The sequence below is a fragment of the Hylaeus volcanicus genome, chromosome 1 (assembly GCF_026283585.1).
Source record: "Hylaeus volcanicus isolate JK05 chromosome 1, UHH_iyHylVolc1.0_haploid, whole genome shotgun sequence".
In the NCBI taxonomy this organism is placed as follows: Eukaryota; Metazoa; Arthropoda; class Insecta; order Hymenoptera; family Colletidae; genus Hylaeus; species Hylaeus volcanicus.
The window spans coordinates 28,405,037-28,430,320 of NC_071976.1; the positions used below are offsets into that span (position 1 = coordinate 28,405,037).

Here is a 25,284-nt window from a genome sequence, read left to right on the forward strand (position 1 = left end):
TGTTTATCACACTTGAGGGATTGTTTTGGACTATTTGAAGTTTAGCAAAACTTGTGTGCACGTCAGGGGTACAGACGACGAGAATCTCGTGTATAGAAGACGTACTACTCTAATTTTTCATAAACTTTAAACTTTCAATATCTAACCAATCTAAAATATTGTCACATTTTAATTAATTAAATTATTTACTTGCAATTATCATTTCATAATAGAATTGTTTACTACATTGTCATCAAGTGTTTATATTATGCCTGCACCACAATAGGACGTCCAACTAACGACCATACTCGTATACTGAGACATAAGTACCCTGTGCACATTTTTGCTCGTACTTCGATATACCGCGTATATAGTTTATCCCGTATAACACTTGCGAAATATTTTCTTGTAAGACAGATGGTTTAATTGCTTTCTTGTAACTGATAATAAAGTAAAATTGAAGAGAGTTTCCAAAAGTATTCACCGGCATTTGAAACATTCGTCCGCAAAACGTTTATAGACTTAAAATATTCAAATTTCGTGATAATTAACAAGTTTATCCAAAGGGCTTCATATATTTTGCCAATGAAGCCATTGTACTTTCTGACTGGAGTTTTGTCAAAAATCAAGAAGCCATTCCCAGAATATTACAAGTACAATAGAATTGAATCGAGTTATCATTTATGTGTATAAATAGAAATTATTCATTCTAAAATATGGTGCATCGTTAATGAAATAAAATAAAATGTATTTAGAAACACAGAAATATACGAAATAGAAGAATGAAGAAAACTAATAGTTAATTATATAAGCTGTTTTGGTTAAGCTCATTATCGACAATATAATTCGTAATTAACATGACGAACAAATATTTACTCTTTGTATCCAACGGAAATATTTTTGTTATTTCAAATCTTACCAAAAATGTATCAAAATAACATTATTATTTTCCATAAGTTAATATCTCTGTTATTTACAAATAACGTTATAGAGAAATAAAAGTCTCGCGTTACATCAAAAAATAGTTTATTACTATATTTTATACCTACATATTTATATACATTAATTATAAATTTATTACATATTACTTCAAAAAATTATATATAATTTTATACATACTATGTACCTTAAATAATTATTAATTCATTAGAATTATATTAAATACGTGTGACATATAATTTAAATTCATAAATAAATATAGATAATGAATCTTAAATATATATAATTAAATGGATATTAAATAACAATAAATAATTAAAAATAATTACCTAAATACCCCACCAATCCAAAAATAAAAAGCTTATTGGATTGATGACTATTTAAATATTATTTTATAACCATATATCTATATATATTAATTATAGATTTATTATATATTAATTCATAATATCAAACATATTATGCACTAGTATATATTAATAAATTATTTAATATTAATATATTTCTTATTTCTTATTTTGATTTCAAATAAAATTTGCCCAAATACATTTCTGACTACAGCATTGCGTTAAAACAGGTCACTAATGTAATTTCGTTCGCGTGACCAGCTCAATTTACATATAATTTTGTCGTTTCATGAAAATGTACTACGCAAGTTTTAACAGAAATTGTGGTACCAGGTGTTCGAGTTTCATTAGACATCCCTGCGGGGAGCACTGCCACTACGGCAGCTGATTTGATCGACGTAGTCTGTAGCAAGTGTTTCCCCGAACATGGCGGACGGTGCTCGTTCGAATTTTCAAGGGACACAATGAAAGTGCACCGAGCTCGTCACGGTGATGTACGTGATTAAGGGCGCGTGGTGATCCTTAGGGTGGCCGACGTGGGTGCCCTGGCGCCGCCGTGATCGTTACGGCTGCATGCACGTTGGCGTGTGGCCGTCCTGACTTCATGGTGTAGAGTTTTGCCGCGCCGCGATTGTGTGTCTCGGAGCGACCGACCGTGGCGGGGCCCCCATGGTTGTAAATGGCTGACGAGAATCGGAAAATGAGGCCCGAACGTAGCGTGTGATTCCACCGCCAAGACACCGAGGTACGACAGAAAACGATGTTCCAGAGATCGAATGATATTCCCGCGGTCTTCCGTTCCGAAAACACCACCACCGGGTTCAAGCACCGCCCGGTGCTAGGAGCTGTCCCGGGGGTTGTTCGTGTCCATCGTATCGTCAGTGTCTTCGTCAGTTGATCGGTTTTAGAGGTCGTCTATCTCCTGAATCAGCCGAAACTCTCGTTTCGCTCAACCCTTTGTCATGGCCGATTAAAAAATTCTCGAGCCTGTATCCATTCGACCACGACGGTTTCTCTTGTTTAGAACAGTATTTCGTTGGTGCTCTCATTTGTTAACCCTCTGATGATCATTGCCGTGAAACGAAAACTTCATTTTCTGGTCATAGGCGAATCATTTTATCTCGAAAGTTAAAGCCCATCTGATAAATTTCAAAATATACGTCCATACATAAAATTACATTAAAATACCTGGGGACTTGTTTTCTATTCTTTTTAGTGTACAGTACATAATGTATTTCTGGACTGCATTTCTTTCCTGTTTGGCTGAAACATCTTTGCGTCAATTGTGAAATAGTATTTGCAATGTTAGATATCTACTTCAGAACCGATATCAAGAGTAAGGACTCTTTTACATGAGTAAACGGTTGAAAGTAAAGAACTTCTCTTAACAATTAAGGTCTATGCATTTTATTTCATTTTATCTCTATGTTTAAACAAATTCATATTATTAAAAATTTATTTATTCCCTTCATGAGTAAAATATCTTTTCATCAATTGAAATCTTATGGTTCTAATATATGGTGTTTACTGAAGAGTTTTATTATTGAGAATTGTATTATCGAGAGTTGGTATAGAGAATAAAAAATTTTTAACATGCGCCAGCAGAGAAACTTTTATGATGAAAGTTGCTTTGTCATCCATAAAGTCGTACTTTGATTAAAATAATTCTTAATTGTAACTGATTTAGAGGTTTCCAATTACTTATTGCATATATACATATCATAGAATAAGTAACCTAACGAGCCTAATTATGTCTGTATCTCTTACTGGCAGAATGGCATCTGAAAATCTCAGTCTATTATCAAGGGATTAATGAGAGCAAGAGCATTACCGATTGGTTTCTAATGAGTTGTCAATTATAAGGTCGTTGCTTCTTTCACAGGTCTTCGTGATACATTTTTTGATTTTTGTAATATACTTTTTGCCAAAAGTAATGGACTTAAATGAATGATTTTGCTGGACGACGATTTCTTTTGCACAGTTGCGTGGACCAAGCATTATGTGTACGTGCATGTAAGATTTGCTTTCTTTTCAGATATCAACAAACATTTTAAGACAAAAGAGGAAGACAATTTTCCAGTCTTAAACAAGCCTTTATTTATATTTGGAGCTTCTGGTTTAAGACTATTCATAAATTATTAACATGAAAGTAAATCTATGAACAAAATGTCAGAATTGTGAATAACACTTTACAACCATTGTTGGAAGATGCATAGTGAATTATGATAATTAATGTTCTACTTTGGTTTTCTAATTTATGTTTGGTTATGAACCAATCTATCTGAATTTTCAAATTAGCAAATTTTTTATTTATACCTTCATCATAGTAGTTTGTATGTATATTCTTGTTTACTCCAGATTAATTGAAACATTATACAGTTATATCTTGTTATAATACTTTCAACTGATTTCTTTTTTCATTGCTTACTTTGGCTAAAATTATAATTTGGAAGAGAGAATATTTAGTCTTGATATATTTACGTTTATTAATAATCGTTTTTAGTTAATCATAATTTTGTAAACATTTTCTACTTAATCTTCAAATTTTCTCAATTTACTGTTGTTTCTTATTTATTCTATGACTATTATTTACTTAAATAAAGGCTTGTTTAGGAATCCAAAGTAGTCTTCCTTGTTTCTAATAATTTAGGACAAGGTTATATGTTAACATTGTTCTTTGAACAAATTGTTGCTGTTTTTTATGCAATTATTATTTTACCAAACATATGGAATTTTATTTCTTTGGCATATGTTGTTATAGTTTATTGCATTAAAAGATCAATTATAAATCTGAATTTTGTGCAGTTAGAATGAAACAATAGTTTAACATGTATGTGGAACAATTACTATTAAATAAAAACGAGTTTATATTGTTACATTATAATGTTCTATCATTTCTATGTATGTAAAAGTCTATTTATAATGGATGTCTCAAAAACTGAATAGTGTCATACAAAATATTACTACACATTATTGTACCTTCATTATTTTTGTAGCACATTATCCAGATCAGACAATGCTTTTTTTTATCCTTTACTATTTCAATTTATCTCGATTGTAAATTTTATACATGATTAAGTATGTTTTATTGTTATGTGTGACTATAGAAACAAGGTAGAAAATGTCAGAGCCAGAAGAAAGTCTGGCAGCGCCGGATAGCACTACGAGGGAACAGAAGTTGGGCTTCTCTCATGGAGATGATGTCCTTCTTCAACATAAAGATGGCAAATTTTATCTTGGAACAGTTGTTGAGGTATATTTGTATAACATTTTTTACAAACCGCCGTATCTTTTCAATTTTTTATTAAAACACAATCTTTTTATTTGAACACAATTGATGTTTTTAATATATCTTACATTCTATGCTTTTAGGTGGATTTGGCAAGGGAAAAATGCCTTGTCAAATTTTTGGACAATACCTCCTCCTGGTCCTCAGTTAAAGAGCTGACAAAGCTATCTATGCCAGATTCTGATGTTATGTGTGTACTTTGCAAAAAATGTCAGCCCAAGACTGATAATGACATTATTGTTTGCGACAAATGCGGACGTGGTTATCATCAACTTTGTCATCAGGTAATAACAAGTCTTTTCTATTTCAAATATGGCTTACGATTTTTATATGACTATTTTATAACATTGACATACGGTACATTATGAAATATGAGAAACAAAAAATACACTTACAGCCCCAGATTTCAAAAGAAGAAACTGCAGCCGAGGCGCATTGGATGTGTAAAAGATGTGTAGATAGTCAACCGAGAATACGCGAACTTGTGGAACCAAAAACTTCTATGGTAAAGGCAAGTATAAGAAAAGTTTGCAGTGGTAGGGACCAACCTCAGCCGCCACCAGATGATATGACAAAGTTGCCGTACGATGTAAGTATCTACAATTACATCTTGTTTTCAATCAATTTAAGAAACAAACGTTTCCTTTTTCAAAAGAATTATTTAAAAAACAAATTTTGCAAAATTATTAATTACAGTATCAAGATCAACAGAATTGATAACCAATGTTTTATTATAGCCGAACATGTTAAGTTGGGATTCACATCATAGAGTAAATGCTGAACAAATTTATTGTTATTGTGGGCTCAATGGAGAATGGTACACACAAATGTTGCAATGCGCTCGTTGCAAGCAATGGTTTCATGAAAAATGTGTTAGTTGCCTAATTCACCCTTTATACAGTGGAGATAGGTGAGTAGAAGTAACAGGAATATCAAATGAAAAATTTTAACACTTCGTATCCCTAATTTTCTTACCTTCAAAATATATTTTATGTTTCATAACATTTCAGGTTTTACGTTTTTGTTTGTTCAATGTGCAATTATGGCAAAGAATTCGTGCGGCGACTGGAATTAAAATGGGTAGATCTGGTGCACCTGATGTTGTACAATTTGACTGTTTACAATGCTAAAAAGTATTATGATTTGGACACTGTTATTGTACCTTATGCGAATGATAATTGGAATACTTTGCAGCTTCCACCACGGGTGAGGATCAATCGTTAATTTTACGAGTGTGAAATTTAAGATGTTATAATATTTGATTAAAGTTATGGATATTCAATTTCTCACAAATATGCATATATATTTGTCATTGTTAGATCAGGGATGTCAGTGCTCAAATACGAAGAGAATCTATACTAGCAATATTGACGAATAATAGGAACAGGTTTAAATGTGGCAGAGAAATAAAAAAGCGTACTACAATATGGGGACTTAGAGTTAGATTACCACCGCCGTGTCCTATCGTTAATCTTCCAGCAACCGGTGTAATAGATGATTCTGTGTTACGTAGATGCTGGGGTGCTAATAAAAGACTGCAATATCTTCCTCCACCTACAGGGTTAGTTATTACAATAATAATTGTAATATGTACTATTAACACTGACAATTAATGCTTTGTTTACACCATGTACGTGAAACAAAACTGTGCTGTTCCAGGCCGATAAGTTTACCAGAGAGTACAAAACAGTTGATTGCGCTGAAACAAAGCACTGCTGAAAATTTGGAAATTCCCGTAAATCCATCAGATGTGGTAATGCGTGGAACAATTTATCAAAATTCAGAAGCAGAGCAAAGTTCGTGTCCAAGCCCAAGCCCACCAAGCCAGTCTACACAGTCTTTAAGAGAAAGGTATGCAAGGTATATAATACACAGTATAAATTCAAGTAATACATCGCGTGTAGTCAGTATTTTACATTATTATTTGAAACTAATTATAGGTATAGCGGAGGTGGTTTTGTGAAAAAATCATTCCCATTCCCTAAATTGAGTTTACAAAGAAGAAGACGCTTGATGGCATTAGGTAGTTCCCGGGAAAGAATGTTACGTAAACACAAGAAAAGAGAAAAGGGTGATGGTTCGCTGAGCAAGGCCCAAGGTGTTAGAGAAGCTAGATACAGAAAAGCAAGAAAATTATTGAAGAATGCTATAGCCAAGGTATGTAGTAATGAAAACACTCTTATATACACGGTGATTCTAGAAATTGGAACAAGCTGTACCTTTTTTCCTATTAATTATAATAATTTGAAGAAAAAACAATTATTTACACATGCGAAATACAACATTCTTGTTTTTATGCATTTCACAGAGTAAGGCACGAAGCTCAGAAGCATCTGATCTACCACCGACGCCTCCCACTTCAGTTTCTGGCCCTCCCACACCGCCAGCTACAACTTCGGGTATATCTGAATTATCTGTACCCAGTTCTGTGGAACTGATGCATCCTTTACCACCGTCAACACCCGCTGACACAAGCGGGGATGAAACGAGTTCGAGGGGAACGTTGGACTCCTTTATTCCACCGCCCAAAGACTTTGAAGGCAAGAATAATCCTTTTAGAAATCTCAGCGACTTATTGGGCTTACCCAGCAGTCTCAGTCAAACAAGTTCGAGTACTCCGTCATCATACAATCCATGTCCAATAACATTACCTCTGCCGCTCACTCCTGTTATATCTCAACCGCCGGTAGTGCGGCCAGCTAAGAGGCAGTTATCGGAGAAGGACATCATTATAGACAGAAACGGGCAAGTCAAACGTAGACGTCAACATCGAAGAGGTCGACCATCCCAACAACAATTGCAGCAACAATTGCAACAACAGTTTCAACACACTGCTAGTAAGACTGCGACCATTCTACCAGCGCGTAATAACGAGGTTAAAAGTGAATTTGCAAGGAATTTAAGGAGTTCGTTTAACGGTGCCTCGAGCAGTGCCAGTAGTCAAATTGGAAATTGTGTCGATTATGCCTTAAATGGTAGAAGATTGAGACAACGTCAGACAAACGACAAATTACCCCCTCCAGATCCACAACCGCAGAAGAAAAGTAGCGTACCTTCATCCCCAAAGTGTTCGCCAGTAAAACAAAGTGCACCCGACATATCCATGGATGATCTGAAGTCATCGGTAAACATATATTTCGGAGCAGCTAATAGAATCGCTGCTGGCGAAAAGTTCGTCATTAAAGCGAAGAAGTTAGGGCCAGACGGTCAGACTCAATACCTTATCGAGTGGGAGGGACTGAATACTTAACAATAAATAATCGGTTTATGATTAAATATATTGCAATCGTATACAATTTCTGCGGGCATCGAGCGAAGGACAGCGAATTAACAGCTGATCTTCCTTCCTTTTTGGAATGCTCGGTGTTTGAAACAGATGATTAGTGACAAATTAATTCGTGTCACATGATGCACTGCCATTCGTTACACATGTTTATGTAATAAGTACGTATTAATTGGTGTACGATGCGTGTGACTGTTCTCGCAAATGTTAATTTCGTTTCGTTCGTGGACAATCGAGAGTCTTGTGAAGACACTGTTCCGTCATCGACAAACTTCATTGCTGGACAATGAATTTGTTTCGCTGGTTATTCGAAGTAATGTCATTTCGCTAGTTTAGTTTCTTTCGCATGCCTGGAAACGAACATTTTCATTACTGAAATAAATATTTGACAACGGAATGCTCGTACAAAGTTAAAACAAATTCATGTTTCTAGTCAATGAGCATTTATTCAATATTAATTATGACATTTCCGACTTAGTTGCCGATACTCTTTATCAGAAATCCTATATTTTCAGAAAAAATACATTTTGAAGTTAATCAATAGAGCAATAATTGTAATAAACAATTTTTTAATAAAAAGTTGTTACTTTTTCTGTACTATTTTTACATTCTACAATTATTACCTTAAAATGTATTTTTTCGAAATTGTTGAACTTGTACTGCAGAAAACCTACAACTAGGTCGAAAATGTTATAATCCATATTGGATAATGCTCGTTAACTAGAAACATAAATTTGTTTTCTTTTCATTATTGAGTTCATGTTACATTAAAAATGTACCGTCCATGAGTCACGCGCAAAAATTCGATTAACTTTTCTACATCTATTTTTCATACAAAGCAAATAGGAGCGCATATGCGAGAAACACTTGCAAGAACAGTCGGATACATTGCTTGTAAACTGTACATATTGTAGCATAGTAGTTTCGCAGAGAAGACGACGATTATGAACCATGTAAAGCAAAACCATTTGCGCCGGCTTTACGTTCATTAGAAATTGGCCAATTGCTCCATATATGAATTGCGGAGCAGACCATGATTATGACAAGAGAAAAAAAGTGAATTGAAACTGACAGTTGTTCCTCTCACTTGAGCTAACATACTAGCAAACGTTAGTAGCTAGTATTAAAGAGTAAAAAAACAAAAAGAAGTAAAAGGCAGATAATCCTGCAAAAGGTTATTTTTCAATACAATCGTAGAGATAGACATCTGCTTCTGTAATTTGATCATCTTGAACTGTTTTTTTTACTAGACACGAAAACAAAATCAACATGGTTCTGGGATTACTCAAATTAAAATGAAGTTACTTGCAACATTTTTCCACTTTGAAGCTGTACTGTATAAAATGTAAAATGAGAATAACCGTTTCAGCTGTTTCAATTTTTACAGAACATTGCCAATAATCACACGAAATCAATTTTATATCAACAGAATGTTCTTGAACAGTATTTATCACTGTCTAAAAAGCTGACTATCATTATTGATCTCTAAAATCAACACAGGGTTCAATCATCCTGATAATTAAAATGAGGGAAGCAGTGTTTGCAAGTTACCCCATTTGACGGTATTTGTTACTACCATGCATCATTTTGTTTTGCATTGCTGCATCCCACGCTCGAGTTGCGATGTACATAGATATAGTGCTAAAAAGTTAGTTTCTTCTAAATTACTAATAGTAATTAATTTATAAAAATTTTGAGGAAAGTTTCGTATATACGACAGTTCAAGGCGATGAAGATACAGCTCTAGCATTGCTCACTATTATACAAGACTAAGGGAAGAACCAGCATACCTATTTCGTATAACGTAAAATTTAAAGAACCACATGCTGAGTACGTAAGTGATTGGTCAAGTTGTCTGTGCGATGGTAACGTTGTAAATTTCTCTATGCGGTTTTTCCAAGCGTGGAATAATTAGTTTCGAACTCGAGATGTAGGAAATCTTTATGAAACTGTTCTTGTTATATTAAAATTGTAGGGCATGAAAAGTATTCATTCGTGTGTGATAAGATATTCGCGTCAACAACATTCTTATGGGATTTCAAATAAACAGTTTTTCCAGTTTCATGAACAGGTTTTCAGACATATTTTTGTACCAAAAATGTCTCCATTCGAGGTACGATTCGTTCGATGCATTTAATTTATACTGTAATCGATGCTGTATAAGGTCTATGGTCAGAATTTACTGATCGAACTTCTTTAACAGAGTTGGGCAGTGATTACTTTGCAATCACTTTTGTCATAATCATTCACTATTACCAGATCGATCAGTAATCATAAACTACATTCGTAATTTGCAATTACAAATCACTAATTTGTAATCCTTCAGAGCTCGTTGAGTCTGATCATTCACAATCATGGATTACATTTTGCCCAACACTGGTCTGTGGCGATCGTGAGAAAATTAGGTATCATTTTACGTATTTCTCATTGTGGTCTCGATTGAAAAGAGCTTATTAGGAACGTTGAAGAACTCGTTTGTCCGTACGACTGTACTCAATTGTACAACTTAAGTTTTGTACGAATCTCTTTCGGACGATCAGTCACGAGGAAGTAAATTATTAAGCTTGTGCAACGAGAAATTTTTGCGGTAGAATAGTCGTCTAGCGATCAGTCTTTCTTGAAATACCAAAAGTGCAGAGAATCGAAAGAAATCTCGAAAGATCTCTTCAAGCAAGTTTAAAGTTGCGTTTCGTTCGTTTTCCATAATGTTTAATTGTGCTAAAATTCGTTTGTACACCCGACGCGAACGACACGAGTTCCCCAAAATCTGGGTGCGCGAAAGCCGCGAGTCATTCATGCTTAGACAGACTTACCTAAGATAGGTATTTTTAAGCGTTATTTATTTTAAACTACTACGTGTAATAATCATTTGCATTGTGACTCCTTTAGAGAGCTTTTGTAACACTGAGACGACGTCGGTTCTTTAAAGTTCATAAATTTTAGCGACTGGCAGACTTCAAGTTATAAATAATCGTAACTGGAGTTTCTGCCAGTTGAGTTCATTTTTTGTTATATAGACAGAGTGTTGCAAAATATGCGGTACAATTCTGAAGCACGTGATTGCTCCAAAGAAATATGTCGAAAATGTAGAATGGAATTTCTTTTGTATTCAGTAACAAATAACAGCAATTGTAAAGCATGAAATTATTTATTTTTTGTTTATCTTACGAAATCATAATAGCGGTAATTCCTTTTAACCCTTTGCGCTCGAGTGGCGCCTCTAGGGCGACACATGTAATTTAAAAGCGACTTTTGAACGTACAATTTCAATTTTACTTATATCAAAATACAGCTAATTATTAATTGAAATAATATACATTGAGTCGTGAATGTTTTTACATGTTTCTTTTCGAAGCAGAGTTTTTGGTTTTACAGAAATTTATTATAAAAATGGACTCGATTTGATTCTATAGAAAAATGCCTCGAGCGCAAAGGGTTAATATTTTTATTTAACTGTCAGACGTCGATTTTAATGAAACCATTCTGTATTATAGAGTTACTCATGTTTTTTATGCATATGTAAGTTTTAAAACAGTAGAGGATGTTGAAAAGTGTTTAGTATACAAATTTAGGAACCAAAGCGAACCCTTCTTTCTTTGAAAAAATAATCAAAATATTTTTTAAATATTTCTTCTAGTTTATACGTTTCTAGTTAATTTTATTATTTTCACTTCACAAGTTATATGTGTATATACAGTATGGACGTCCTTGATAATTATGATGATTATTAAAAAAGTGGCAGCTTTGCAAAATGCAACTTGCATTTTTTTATACAATTATTTCCAACTTTTGCACTCTTCAAACATCTAAGAATGGAAACTCCCGTGGTAGATCTAATAAAGACATTTAGGGACATTTATACGCCTAATTTTATTCTACATTTCCGACCTAGTTGTTCACGGGGAATCGTCTCCTTTCGATCTGTACCACGTATTTCCGATCAATTGCATCTTGTACCGTGCTTTTCGAAACGAAATCATTTCGATTGTCTTCGAATAGCAGACAAAATGTGTTCAAGTGTGTTCAAACAGTAATCGTGTCTACGCGAACCGCAAGACGAAGCTTTCGTAAATAGCTTTCTTACAACAAACACTCGTAGCGCAGATGTTTATTTGAGCGCATCACAGCGAACCCGTACTCTCTAAAGGAACTGTATAGGTAACGTTGGACCGATACACTGCCAAACGTCTCTAAGTTATATTTAATAAGCGACGATGAACAATACTGTGCTATGATATATTAATTCTTAATTAAACGAAACCGTTTGCGTTTAGTTTTCCAATTTAAGTGCAACTTAAGTCATTTTTGCGCGCAGAAAACTGTTTACGTTTAAATTTCACGCGCGGAACCATGAACCAGAGATGGCCAAAATTTTATTCGAATTTCATTCGATTTTTTGTTGTCCTTTTTTTTTTTTACGTTGGGGAGACCTTCTTGACCTTTTGACGAAGGCTGGGGATTACGTGGGAGTCTACCGACGAAAACCGCCAAGATGTTCTACCATGTGCGTATCTGAGGGGGTCCTAAGAACCTTGTCGAAACACCTTCCAGTGTGATTCGGTTAAATAATTGTTTGAGGTAAATTTCGGCTGTTCAACGCGAAATATAATATCACCTTATAACTCAAAATTGTAATTTTTATTTATCCATTACGAATGCAAAATTGTCCATCATTTATTCGTTATTCGAGATTGTTGTTTCGATTTTTTTTAAAAAATCGATCTGGAATCGAACATCCCAGGTTTTGATGGCAAAGAAGCATAAACATCGAATTCCGTTTTTGAAAGAATCCTGTACAAAGCGTGAACGATAGGGAATACCTGCGATCCTTGAGGCATTACGCGAGACAAGGAAACGTTTATTAGTTCATCGATCACGACAAACAATTGTATCGATCGACCTGTGCTGGATCAGCATCGGCGCAAAGCGAAAGAAGATGAAGATGTACTGCCAGTATCGTATGTGTAAATATTCTCCCTTCCAGATACAACCCTCCCGCCCCCCCGCCCCCCCAAACCCCTTCCAATCCCATTTTTTAATCACAGATACATTTCACGAGTATGTCAAGAAAGCGTAGTTGTACGTTGCGTAATGTTTGTACGATTGTAACGTGAAACTCAAGGTGGCTGTTTTCGAGCCACTTCCTGCAACTGCATTCGATGCGTCGCTTTCGTGCGAGAATTCCGTTACACAGGAACACCACCTTTGGGGTTGAAACGAATGCCGATAATTGAGAAATTTTTTTAACGACTTGAAAAGTCCGTTTGCAAGCGGTTTTTTTTTCTTTTATATATATATTAAAAGTGCATACTTCGGGTTACGGTACTAGCCATTTTTAGAAGAAAAAGTGAGCCTATTAGGGGGACCAGAAAGTAATGTCGTTTCTGCGAGTGCAAATATTTTGTTTACCGATCAATTTTTATCGATCAGATATTGAAGATTTGCACACTGTATGACAAAAGGCCATCGTTGATAACGAGGGTGATTCTATAATCGATGAAAAATAAAAGCATATTATAAATGTATTTGTTTGAATTTTATGTAAAAGAAAGGACGTTACTTTCTGGCCCCCCTAATATGTGAAAGGAAGAGTATTAGGCTACTAAAATTTCTTAATCGCGCGATTGAAGACATGGTGCGAGGATTGGTCATCTTCACGTTTTACCATTTATAATTTACAATGTTTCCTACTAAACAAAGTTTACTAATTGCATTGTTTTTTTTTTTGTTTTTGTTTTTTTGAATCTTCATTCCTGGAGATGACCGATTTTTACATCACAGTTCTCAATTAGGATTTTGATTGAATTCCTTAGGAAAGTAAAATTATGAAAATTATAGATTTATTGAAGTACGAGATGCTTTCTAAGGAAGAGTGTGTCAATTTTAGGAAATTGCGAACAATATTGATTTTTTGATACCGCAAAGGTGAAGTTCATCTTTAACGTATTCACTGCCAGGCAAAATTAAAGCGTTTTACTTTGGGCGCCAAGATTTAATACCGATATATAATCTAGGTTATTATTTTCATAATAAAAAATGATACGAAACTTGTTGTTTTAAGAAGAAAATGTTCGATTTCCGTTTGCAACAATTCGTGACTCAACTCCAATCAATTTGAACTACGAGACATCTCGCGGTTGGCAGTGATGGGTTGAAATATCAATCTTTCGAAGATTTTATTTCACAAAATCCGAATGATTTGATTGAATTCACCGAACAGATGGTCGAGAATTTATAAATACAATTTGTATATGGTGTCTTAAAATACGTAAACAGTTGGTAAGGATGATTCCGTTAAAAAAAAAAAAAAAAAAAAAAATAATATATCGAAAGTATAAGATACAATTTATTTGTGAAACTCATTGTTTTCGAGAAATTCGATTTCGAAAAATACGAGGTGTTTCGTTCAAACTAGTACAAGCTGTTTCCTTTGAAGTTAATGAAGATTTCTACTTTACACTTGACACAGTTCCATGACACGGGAGACCCAATTTTTTAGCGTGCAATGAAACTTATTAAATAATTCTTATAAAATTGAATAACATTTGCTTGAACCGTTTTTTTTTAAATTACGTTTAATTCCAGAGTTATGGAGAAAAATGGCGAAGAAGGCGAAGAAAACTGAGAATATGTATCAAAACAGGGTATACGATGTGTTCTAAATGATATCCTCGGACTTCCAAATACTTATTAAGTCTCTTACATCTGATAACATGGATGGAGTAACCAATGCACAATTATTTATTTCATGTTTTCCGTAATTGTGGAAACAATTATCATACCTTCGTCTTTTATGTAATTCCACGAGCTGCTTCTATTTGGAGAATCGATTATAATTTTTTCGCTATAAATCTGTTATTACGCGTTATAAAAAAAGTAAATCAAGCAAATGTTATTCAGTTTTATAAGAACTATTCGAATGATAAAAAATAAACTCCTTCCATCTGAAATGATTCAGGGACCCTGTTTTTCTTCCTAATAATCATAAAACGTTGCACATTTAAAGATTAAACCTCCTGTGTTATTTAACTATAATAAAAATGAATTTCTGAGAAAAAAGTTTGTAACACTTTATATGGGACACCCTGTACATTATACCCTATAAAATATATAGAAATAAGGATTTATAATCAAAAGTAAAGAGTATTTTTCTAATAAAAATAATGGAAAGTATAATGAAAAGAAGAAAATTGCTGCAGCAATCAGAAGGCTACAGATCGAAAGAGTTTACACGGTTTCGATTTGCCAATATTTTTAATAGAGTGTAATTTAAATGAATACAGCAAGTGAAGTATTGGGTTATATTTTATTGAGCAATACTGATCCGTAATTTTATGGATTTCTCGTGCAAACACCGAGGAAATCCTGTGTAAAGGCGCGATTGGTCACGAATTAATAGCTTTGTTGTACACGCACGTGCCCCACACACTTTTTGAAATCGATTATCTCGAAAACGAATGATCCTACAAAAAAAAATTGATCGTGCACTTTTTATTTATTTTTATTTTTTTTTAAAGGAATCATCTATTGCTGCGCCACATGTTTCGTAACAGTTTACATAATTTTGATTGTTTAATATCAATGAAAAATGGTTAATTTACAATATCGTTATTAGAGAGTCTTTTTAAAATTGCAGTTCGTCTATTCGAACTGTAAACTAAACTGAGGATTGCTTCGAACGATAAACCTGCTAGGTCAGAGAAAGATGCAGAAAGTTTTGACTTTTGTAAAAACTGGGAAGTAAAAGTGTATTTTTTAGGAATGATTGTATATAAAAAAAAAGAAGATGTCGGAAATTGCAAATCTCTATACAGGCAAGAACAGCGAAAGGATCTCTCTGTTTCTGCCATCTTTTTCGTACTTTAATTCATAAGGCTGATTTTTTTAGGATTATTTTAAGAAATCTTTTTACCATAAATATTCCAGATGTAACACATTAAAGTGGAAAATAATTTCAAGCATGTAACATCAATAGGATCTCCAAAATGACCGTTTCACTCTAGTAATTTTCCACTTTAATATTTTTAATATAAAAATAACAATAGTATACTTAAATCTTTGCATTCGGAACCATCTCGTTAAAGAATGTGCTAACAGTAACTACGTCTTATTGAATAATGTAATTTAACAAACATGTATTGTAATTTATTGCAATAGTACTTGAGCTTTTATGAATCTTAGTCGTTGAGGAACGTATTTGTGCCAAAAATTAAAATTTTATACTTTTTTATATTATTGAAATGAAAAAGTCTAGAACGCAAAGAGTTAATTTTTCTGTTCTTAAAAGTGCATCCAGTTCTTTTATTCGTCAACGTTCAACTTTTCTTAGATTTTCTGTTTGTTTTATTTCTTTCGTTGGTATGTTAGTTATCCAATCGTACGGAGTAACATAAACATTCTTAAAAAATGCATTTGTATTTCATTAAGGTTTTTCAACATCAATGAAAATTTACCTGGAAATAAAATAAATGTACGTATATTTGTATACTACAAGAATAGTAATTCGACCTTCGATTAATATCCCTACAAAATATCGCTCGAAATGCCAATCGGTTGCCAATCATCTTTCTTCGATTCCGAACTATTTGCAATCGATGTTCAATAATTACATTTTTTTGGTGACAGTGATTCGCGGAATGATATTAATTTGTTCACAAAGAGCTCCTTCGAACAGCCCTTGGGGTTCACAGAAAAAAAGAACGAAGAAACGAGAATCTGTATTTGTTTGCGCAAAAAGTGATGATGCGAGCGTGAGGAATGAAAATTTCCATTCTTAAGGTTAATTCAGTAGCGTGAGGGAGTCTGTATATACACCGCCTGCACTTTGTACGAATATTGCGATCGTCGCTGTGCTCAGCGATCATTTTTGTTTCCTTTCGTCGTTTAATAAAGTGAATTCTTCATGACCTCTTCAATGATGCATAATCTTCCTTCTGAAACCCAGGCCCACACCTCTTATGCATACTGTTTAGAGCTCTAAGTTCTTTTCTATACTCTTCATCCACCTATTAATTCATTTTGTATTTTGTTTATTCATGTAGGAATAGAATTTTCTTCTACGTTCATTTGTACCAATGTATGTTATACCTTTATGTAAGTAACATAAAAAAAAAAGAAACGGCGTTTTGTTTTCAAATAGCTATAACTCTTCCAAAAATTGACCAAATAAGATGTTCTTTTTTTCATAATTTGCGTTTTTGAATGAACTTTACAAAAAAGTTCGTATAATATCAAATCTTTTTCTTAAATTCTTTAAAGAAGGAATATTTGAATAATTGATCATTTCTCTAACGGACGATTGCGAAGGATTAGTATTTTGTTTCGTTGACGCCCTCATTAAATGTTATCGCTACAAGTTAAATGGTGTTTCATGTATAGAAAAAAAAAATACACTTTGATTTTAACAATTTTTTATTTTGTACCTCCTACGTGTTCATGTCCATTGGACACATTTAACCGAAGAATAAAAAATATACTCTGGACTAAAGTGTTATCTTTGATTACATAAATCTAAAATTTGCACCGGCAGGGATATTAAAAATTATCAAATATTTAACCACTTGCAATTGCAAATACAATTTTCTTTTGTTTAGGTTCCGCGAATACAATTGCAGATCCTGAAGAAGAGTGCTACCCGTTAAACTGTACTTTTCAACCATATGTTGTCGTGTAATATGCATTTACCTGACAATATCTATTATGTAACAAATTCGTTAAATATATTTCTTTACCAAGATTAATTATTTAATTGGAATTATTGAAGCATTTTCCACAATTATCAAAAAATTGTTACGAATAAGTAAGTAGCATTTAAATGCCGTCATCTTTATTCTTAAAGTATAGAAACCATTTTAATTTCTTTAATTTTTACAAATGCTTCATTGGAATTTTTTCAATTGTAAGTAGCATATGTACAGTAGTCTTTAGGAACCTTCTAACTATAAATCTGTTTTGCTTTCCACCTTAAGAAAGTACATACAGTTACGAGTAACATCGATTTCTGGATCTGTTTGAACTAAGGTTGCCAGCCGTTCCTTTTTAGGAAAAACAATCTTTTTCTAAACTTTTTCTGTCCTCAGCTTTTTTCGAGTTTGGAAATAATGATACATGTTTTTTCTTTTCCAATAAAATTATGGTAGGAATTGATGTTTTTCATTGTTTAGGAATAATAAAAGGGCAAATGATATGTAATCATAATCTTCTATAGATACATTAATAATATTGGTCCATTTGGTATTATACATATTTCATATATATACTAAACATGGTATAATAATAATTTTGGTCTGAGTTCGGTATATACACTACATCAATAATTTGTTGTCAACTAGCTATCAGGTAACTTAATATTACTCATTTATTCACAAGAGATTGTGTTTACCAATTATTTCACTTCTATTATTTCTCAAAAATAAAAAACAACATTTTTACCATAATTCATTGTATCATGACTTTTAAATATATAGAAATATAAATAAGAGAAGTAAAGTAGCGCGTAATAAAGATCGAAGTTCGTTATGTACTTTTCTCATATTTGACACGGATAGCAATCCTAGCAGTGGATACCAACTGTAAACGAAGCGACATAAAACGTAAAATAAAAATTTTAATTATCTAGACGATTCGAGCAATTAGAGACGAAGCTGAACAAAATTCTTATCTGTATGAAAATTTCGAATAACGGATGAAAGATAAACGATTTTTTCGTGGGTTATTCGTTTAACAAAAATTAAAATTTGAATTGTAAATAAAATTACAGTACCGCGAATAAATCATTACACGTTGCTTTTATTCGTCATCCGTTATTCGAAATTTCATTTTGCCCATGTCTGATTACTGCCAACGAATGGAAGTCGAAGGGACGTCGATCCTGCACGGTGAGAACTATAAAAACCGCGAAACAAACGTGTACTAAACCCTTTCGTGCACACCGTATAGTTTTCGATTCACATAACAGTTTCAGACAATTTGCCTTATGATTAAAATATCTACCGTGTTCACCTTTCGCGAATTATTCTTTAGTTCATAAAAGTATTTCGCTTGCGATTATGTTCAGTGCGATTTTCTAGAATGATGGTAAACCAATAATAAAAACGATCTACGTTGCGTTTATTTTTAATTTCGTTTCCATCGTAATTTACTTATGTTCGCGATCGAACAAACCGTCATGAGTTAAGGAAAAAAAAAAAAAGATAAGAAAAGAAAATAATAGACATTCGCTGCATCTAGGCGAGGGCACGAAGAGATAAATATCGTACAAGTTTGCAACCCCTAGGCACCATGTTACAATTAATAGCCAGCGAAGCTGCCCGGCGGCCGAGGAACGTCGAAACGGGGATTTCCGTCGTAGGAGACTTGCGCGCTGAACCCGTGTTTCCAGTCGGCGGTGTAACGAACGATCTGCGTCCTTCCGTCCGGAAGTTGGACTCTGTACTCGCCGCGAACGATGTCGCCGTCGCTAATTGCGTTGTGGGAGTAGTCGTTGCCGAACGCATCCTCCTTCACTGCGTAATTGAAATCGAACGGCATGCCTGGCTCGTGATGGTGGTGATCATGCTAAAATTAATTGCTCGGAGTAAAATTTATTCTGTCGATTATTGAATAGGGTTGAGTAACTGTTGGTTTATTATTAAGGGGAGAGTTTGGTCCAGCTAATGTATTTTTCTAATGCGTATAATTTCTAGGTATAATTCATTTTTGTTATTGAAACTTTTTGTTTCGAAACTGTCCGAGGAGATTAAGGAAATATTAACCCTTTGCACTCGAGAGACGACTCACTCACCACTAGGATTCACGCAGCAAATCTATCGGCAGTAATGTTTCTTTAGGTTTAGTTTCTAAGATTAGCATTCCTGGCAATAAAATGGTAAGAAAGCATCTCGAGTTTCTACGCGATAGACAGTCGCTGTAGAATTGGGTACGCATTAGTCAGCCGCAGTAGCATAGGCCACGCGTTAGTCAGCCGCAGTAGCCTAGGCTACGCGTTAGTCAGCCGCAGTAGCATAGCCTACGCACTAGGCAGCCGCAGTAGTATAGGCTACGCTTTAGACAGCCGCAGTGGCATAAGCTACGCTTTAATCACAAATACATACGGTGTATACATACATACACACGTATTAAAATTAACGGTCGATAATACAAATGAACTAAAAAAATGAACAACTAAGGATCCTTTAGCTGAATGCTTGAACTTTGTTACTTACATAGAAGAATCGTTTCTGCTTGTTGGATTACTGTATGTTAAAAGAATGATTATTATTTCATATTTATATCACTTTGGCTACTACATGTAGTTGTATGTGTGCTGTTTCTGAAAAACGGTTTACGGTATTATTACTTACTCCACCGGGAGTAATGGTGTTTCCAGTAGGTCCGGTCGGTACTCCATAGTCTGGAAACTCTGGAGTGGGTCTCGGGCCTGGCGGCGGATAACCCTCACCAGGAGTTGGCCTCGACGGCGGGAATTTCGGGGTTGGTTTTGGATTAGGATAAGGACGCGTTGTTCGGCTTGGATAAGGCGTTGTTGATGAAAAGGGTGGTCTGGAGGTCGAGGGCTTGGGGAATGGTATCCGTGGCGTATCGTAATTGTAACCCTTCGTTGGCTCGGGAGGCAGGTACGTGTTACGTCTTGTTCCTGGAGGTAAATCGCAAATGACGTACACCACTGCCATGCAGAGTATTGTTATCTGCAATAAAACATGTAATCGATATTTGTTATATCTGATATTGTTAATCATATTGTGATTTTACATCATAATTATCATAATTCAACATCTAGTTATAGATTCGAAAACTAATAATTGACTGATATCAAGTTTTTTAAATAAATAAAAAAATACCGAAAAATGTGGCTTCATCTCTCGGCGAACCCCCCAAGTTTGTCGTGTAATAGTTCCCACTTCACGCCGCTAGATGGCGCCACACTTTTCGGGATAATTATTTATTTAAAAAGCTCGATATCAGTCAATTATTAGTTTTCGAATCAACAACTAGATGTTGAATTATGATAATTATGATGTAAAATTACATTAATACGCAGAGAAATGTAGAGAATTCACGTTTTGAATTTTGCATGTTTGTGGCGCCATCTAGCGGCGCGAGGTGGGTACTATTTCACGACAAACTCGAGCGATTTGTCGAGAGATGGCGCCACATTTTTCGGCATTTTTTTTATTTATTTAAAAAACTTAATATCAGTCAATTATTAGCGTACGAATCAACAATTAGAAGTTGAATTATGATAATTACGATGTAAAATTCAAATAAATATTCCTATTCTTTATTGAAGCGTTACAAGGGGAACAAAAAAAATTACAAACACTTAACTAGAAAAAAATAGTACCGTTTATGAATCGTACCGTGAAATGTCGTCATACATATATCGTTCGTAAGTGATTTAAAAGTAGGTACAATGCCAACGAGCCTCTCCGGTTCTATACGAATAAATCAGGGACAGGATTTAAGTGCCACTTCAGAAATAAATGTCCCTCCCACTCCCGCCCTCCTACTCTCATTTACACAATCGCATTCAATTACCGTGCAATAATCGTTCGACGCGCAACTTTTAATAGTACCGCGTTTCCTCTCTCTAACAAAACGCGTGTCAGCTGCGGATAATCGTGATGAGAACGTAATGAACTGCTGGCGTGTTGCAAACTGATGTACCAGATTTGGTAATAGGACGACAGATGTATAATGCGACGGTCGAGGCGAGCGCGGTGCTGGATTTAACGCGGACAACGTTTTCCTCAATTACGAACCGAACGGAGAAGATGCCCTCGTATTTCGTAAGGTTAGCTTGTTAGGACACGTGTTATAAGCGACGGCAACAATTAGCTAGTTACGAACGTATTGACCAATAATGGTCGATGCCTTAACGCGTCGACTGCCAAACGAATATTCTTGAAAATTTCTGCTAAGATTAAATATTATTTAGACTATCGGAGTCTAGGTAATGAAACATTTATCGTGGTATTTGGTTCCGTAATTATATGGGTGACATGGCGATCAACGTGTTAAGGGGGTATACTGGATTAGGAGGTCTAAAATAAAGGCGGTTTTTCGTGAATTTTTTTCAGATGGAAAAAAAAGTAATCAATTCTATCGAACTTTTTATCCTATTTTCATACATATTTGAGTAGTCTGTAGAAATTTGTTCAACAAGAAATATTCGAATTGATTCGTCTGCGACGCACATTTGTAGAGCAGCTCACAATTAAAACCTCCTATCGGCGGGAAAGATGCAGGTCGTAATTTTGGTTTGGCACAAAAAAAAATCAAAAGAAACTTTCATCTTCGTACATATTTCTTCTACGCGAACTAAATAAATTCATACCTAAAATTTTAAACAACTTTTTTATCAAGTTAAAGTGATTTTTTTTTTCCAACCAAAGAACTCGTACTTTTTTTTCAAACTTGCAGTAATTTCACGTTTCACCATTTTCGCGGGTTTATCAAACGAAACCTCAAACGAACAAATTTTCTTCCTTCGATTTGTTTCTTATATGTAGAATCACCCCCGCCTCGGTTGTACCACCGACGCTAGAACACCCTGTATAGAAAGAAATTATTGCGACCAGAAGCTGGTGAAAAGAATTAAGGAGTTACTTACTGCGCGAGATAATTGCGGAGAGATATTTCACGCTGTGAATATGTCGCTTATTTGCAGTAGTTTCGCAACGATTTAATTACGCATCTTCCGCCTCATTTCTAATTCGCGACTTCGCTGGCCCCGGCACAAAGAAATGCGTGCGAATGCCTTCTTGCCGGTTTCGTCCCTCGTCAGATCCGGTTTCAGATCACGAAATTAATACGACCGTGCGCGGGTTGAAAGAAAAATGGCAAGAAGCATTGTTGTATTCGGAAACGGCGAGATCGGTTTCACGTTGAAAAGATCGCTCTTAAATTAGAAAGGCTGTCATTAACAGAGAAACACTGGGAACGAATTTTACAAATTGAATACATATTCTTTTCTTTTTTCCTCTCCCACGTAAACGAAAGACGCGTACGTTAGAATTCGATTCGATAGGATGTATAAATCCTGTGGCGAATAAGAAACTTAAATATCGTAATTGTTGGGTTTCCAACGCAATCGTAAGGATTGTATCGAAAACGATCCATTACCGTCGCATCTGTACAAATATTATAGATCAGCTTTTTCCGAATACTTGAAAGAATTCGGATGAACGAATCGCGATCGCGGCGAAACGAAGATTTGATCTCGACTCCGGCGGTAGTCGCGTCGGGATTCCTCGGCGCCCGGAGGCGATTGGCAAACGTACGCATATCGATAAATCAATTACAAATCTCCGGCGTGTGATTCATCTCCTTCCTGATGAATCGCAGAATCCGCGAGGAGTACGCGACGCCGAGGAATAACTCGCGATAATTTGTTGACACCTCTCCCGTCTGGCCACGTGAATTGAGATTTATGCGTCGCGAGGCTTACCGCTAGGGAGGCTGTAATTAATTATAATAATTACACGGCCGAAGGAAGCGGTGTTCACGGTTTCGAACAACGCTTCAGGCGTCGGTGTTACTTATCGCTTTTCACTCGGCGGACCTATTACTTCGGGATCTGTGTGTATCTCTCGATGCTTCTTTTTTAACGCGGTAGATGGAATGTCTTATCAAAATCGAAGGCAACACGATCGACTTTTTCACGATCGTACTCATTTTTATCGACATTTTCATCTACGGATTATTCGCACCGCATGTTTCTATCTTCGATTATTAAATTCTGCTTGATTTAGTCGCGACTACTTCTTACATTAAAAATAAAGAAAACAAAGAACGATGCATGAATAATTATAAACAAAAATATTTATAAACGAAGCTTTGAATTTTTCATTAGTATTTCGATTCTACAACACTGTCTTATACCACGATAAATTGTTTGTAAGTTGCTGTTTCTTGATATTCTCGTAATATTTGTGTGATTAATTTGTTAAAATATTTTACGATCATTTTCTACTATGGATTTTTATTTAACATCTCCGAGGTCGCACGTTCTGGAAACAACGCGTCGGTCACAGGGGGTCCGAATGACCGCAGTCGTGTTTAAACGATTTCCGCGTTGCCAGTATCGTCCCGAACGACTCATAAAAATTCAGGATATTAGTTCGAACCTTTCGGAACGAGAGTATCGTGGACAAAATTTGTATCGCGTTTACAAAATTGCGAACAAAATCAGCAAGGAGGCAATGCGTGAAAAAAAAAACATTTTTTTTTTACTAAAAAAAAAAAATCATAACTGGAAATTTTTAACATATTTTCATAGAATTAATAATTTATAGTAATTCTAGCTTAAAGTTGCGCTTGGGATAATTTTGAGCCCGGGTTAAGGTAATGTCTGAACTTGAAGAGGACTAGCATGCTCAGGTGAAACGTTGCTAAATAAAGAATACATCAATTTTTCTCGTTACTAAAAAACGTTCCAATCGGATGTACCAGTGGTAAATATTTACCGTTAAGCGAGTCGTACAAATAGTTAAACATTAATCAATTCGAGGCACATACCTGGAGGTAAAACATGTTGTTGGGGCACCAATGTTGACCCAGGCGTGTCGAAATTAACTCACGCACCGCTTTTCGGAACGTTCACTGTGGGGAATGGGAAGTCGACTCTTTATAAAAGCACTGGAATAGTACAAAATCGAATCAAGTATAAACGAAGGGAGAACGAGGAATTCCCAGGTTCGAGCTCGAGGCATGGAGTAATGTACGAAAGGGCACAGAATTACAATTTTCAAGCGCATCCAATAATGGAAGCATAAATTATCGTGATCCGACTTAATGCGCGCTTTACGACATAAAGGGTTGAATAGACCTCAGCGACATTTCACGGTTAACCACACCCTGACTTCGGTACGATTGTTGGCAGCATTGCATGCATACACACCACTCCCTGATGGGAATCACGGGTACAGGAACTTGGCTTTCTCTGTTGGTGAATCTTCGACAACCGGATCAGTTGACTATTCACTTTAGATAAAAACTCTTAATTTATGTACTATTCCAGCGATTATATACCGTTAAAAGAACCTTTTTCTTTGTCGAAATTTGCTTGCACAGACGGATTAAGTTAAGGTTAAGACGTTTAAGTCAAGTTTCATTATTTTATAAGAGACGTTGAAAAGATCAGTTAAGAATCATTTGATTTCCGTTATATGTAATTTAGCTTCTCGCGTGCAATCGATTCTATACGAAAAGATTTACGTTTCAGTTTTTTAGTTCACGAAGAAGTACCAGCTCGTCGATAGCGAAATTTCTTTACGGACATTTCGTGTTCAACTATGTCTTTAGAAAACGAAAAGGAACGCAATGGAACGCAATGTTAACGCAAAACAACGTTAACGAAGAATTGCAACGATCCGGCGACGAAGAAGAAAGTAGTCTCCAGTTCTCGTTAACGAAGTCACAGAAGACACTCGAGATGTATCTTCCAC

The 25,284-nt window shown here is 35.0% G+C and overlaps 2 protein-coding genes and 1 long non-coding RNA gene across 7 annotated transcripts in view; 1 reads left to right on the top strand and 2 right to left on the bottom strand.

The window, feature by feature from the left end:
- Nucleotides 1-1,425: 1,425 nt before the first annotated feature.
- LOC128875569 (polycomb protein Pcl) lies at nt 1,426-16,752 on the top strand. 3 transcript variants are annotated; one of them, XM_054121271.1, is made up of 11 exons: nt 1,426-2,010; nt 3,148-3,278; nt 4,373-4,518; nt 4,638-4,838; nt 4,952-5,143; nt 5,292-5,464; nt 5,565-5,760; nt 5,874-6,115; nt 6,214-6,405; nt 6,495-6,711; nt 6,863-16,752. In XM_054121271.1, the coding sequence occupies exons 3-11, from the start codon at nt 4,387-4,389 to the stop codon at nt 7,802-7,804; spliced, it is 2,487 nt and encodes an 828-aa protein (XP_053977246.1). In that variant the 5' UTR covers nt 1,426-2,010; nt 3,148-3,278; nt 4,373-4,386; the 3' UTR covers nt 7,805-16,752. The 3 variants fall into 3 exon arrangements, with proteins under 3 accessions (XP_053977246.1, XP_053977237.1, XP_053977228.1); XM_054121262.1 differs by having other exon boundaries at nt 3,148-3,268; XM_054121253.1 differs by lacking the exon at nt 3,148-3,278 and having other exon boundaries at nt 1,427-2,010.
- Nucleotides 16,753-17,249: 497 nt separating this feature from the next.
- Nucleotides 17,250-25,284, bottom strand: part of LOC128885048 (pro-resilin-like) — a 25,268-nt gene continuing 17,233 nt past the window's right edge. For 2 of the 3 annotated variants that reach the window (XM_054138800.1, XM_054138806.1), the window contains exons 7-9: nt 24,356-24,475; nt 20,179-20,523; nt 17,250-19,393 (exon numbers count right to left, since the gene is read on the bottom strand). In XM_054138800.1, coding sequence (XP_053994775.1) covers nt 19,127-19,393; nt 20,179-20,523; nt 24,356-24,370 — 627 coding nt within the window. In that variant the 5' untranslated portion in view covers nt 24,371-24,475 and the 3' untranslated portion in view covers nt 17,250-19,126. Of the gene's footprint in view, nt 19,394-20,178; nt 20,524-21,195; nt 21,260-24,355; nt 24,476-25,284 lie in introns of those variants that run through there. The other variant, XM_054138813.1, reaches the window with a different exon arrangement.
- LOC128885070 (uncharacterized) lies at nt 21,935-23,141 on the bottom strand. The gene is made up of 3 exons (XR_008459541.1): nt 22,449-23,141; nt 22,240-22,388; nt 21,935-22,172 (listed from the first exon to the last, which is right to left on the bottom strand). It is a non-coding gene; the product is annotated as an uncharacterized LOC128885070 (long non-coding RNA).

Excerpts from the sequence above, each read along its gene's own strand:
- LOC128875569 (XM_054121271.1), top strand. The coding sequence starts at position 4,387 with ATGTCAGAGCCAGAAGAAAGTCTGGCAGCGCCGGATAGCACTACGAGG. Across the intron at positions 4,519-4,637 it reads ATCTTGGAACAGTTGTTGAG|GTGGATTTGGCAAGGGAAAA; the intron begins GTATATTTGTAT and ends CTATGCTTTTAG. Across the intron at positions 4,839-4,951 it reads ATCATCAACTTTGTCATCAG|CCCCAGATTTCAAAAGAAGA; the intron begins GTAATAACAAGT and ends ATACACTTACAG.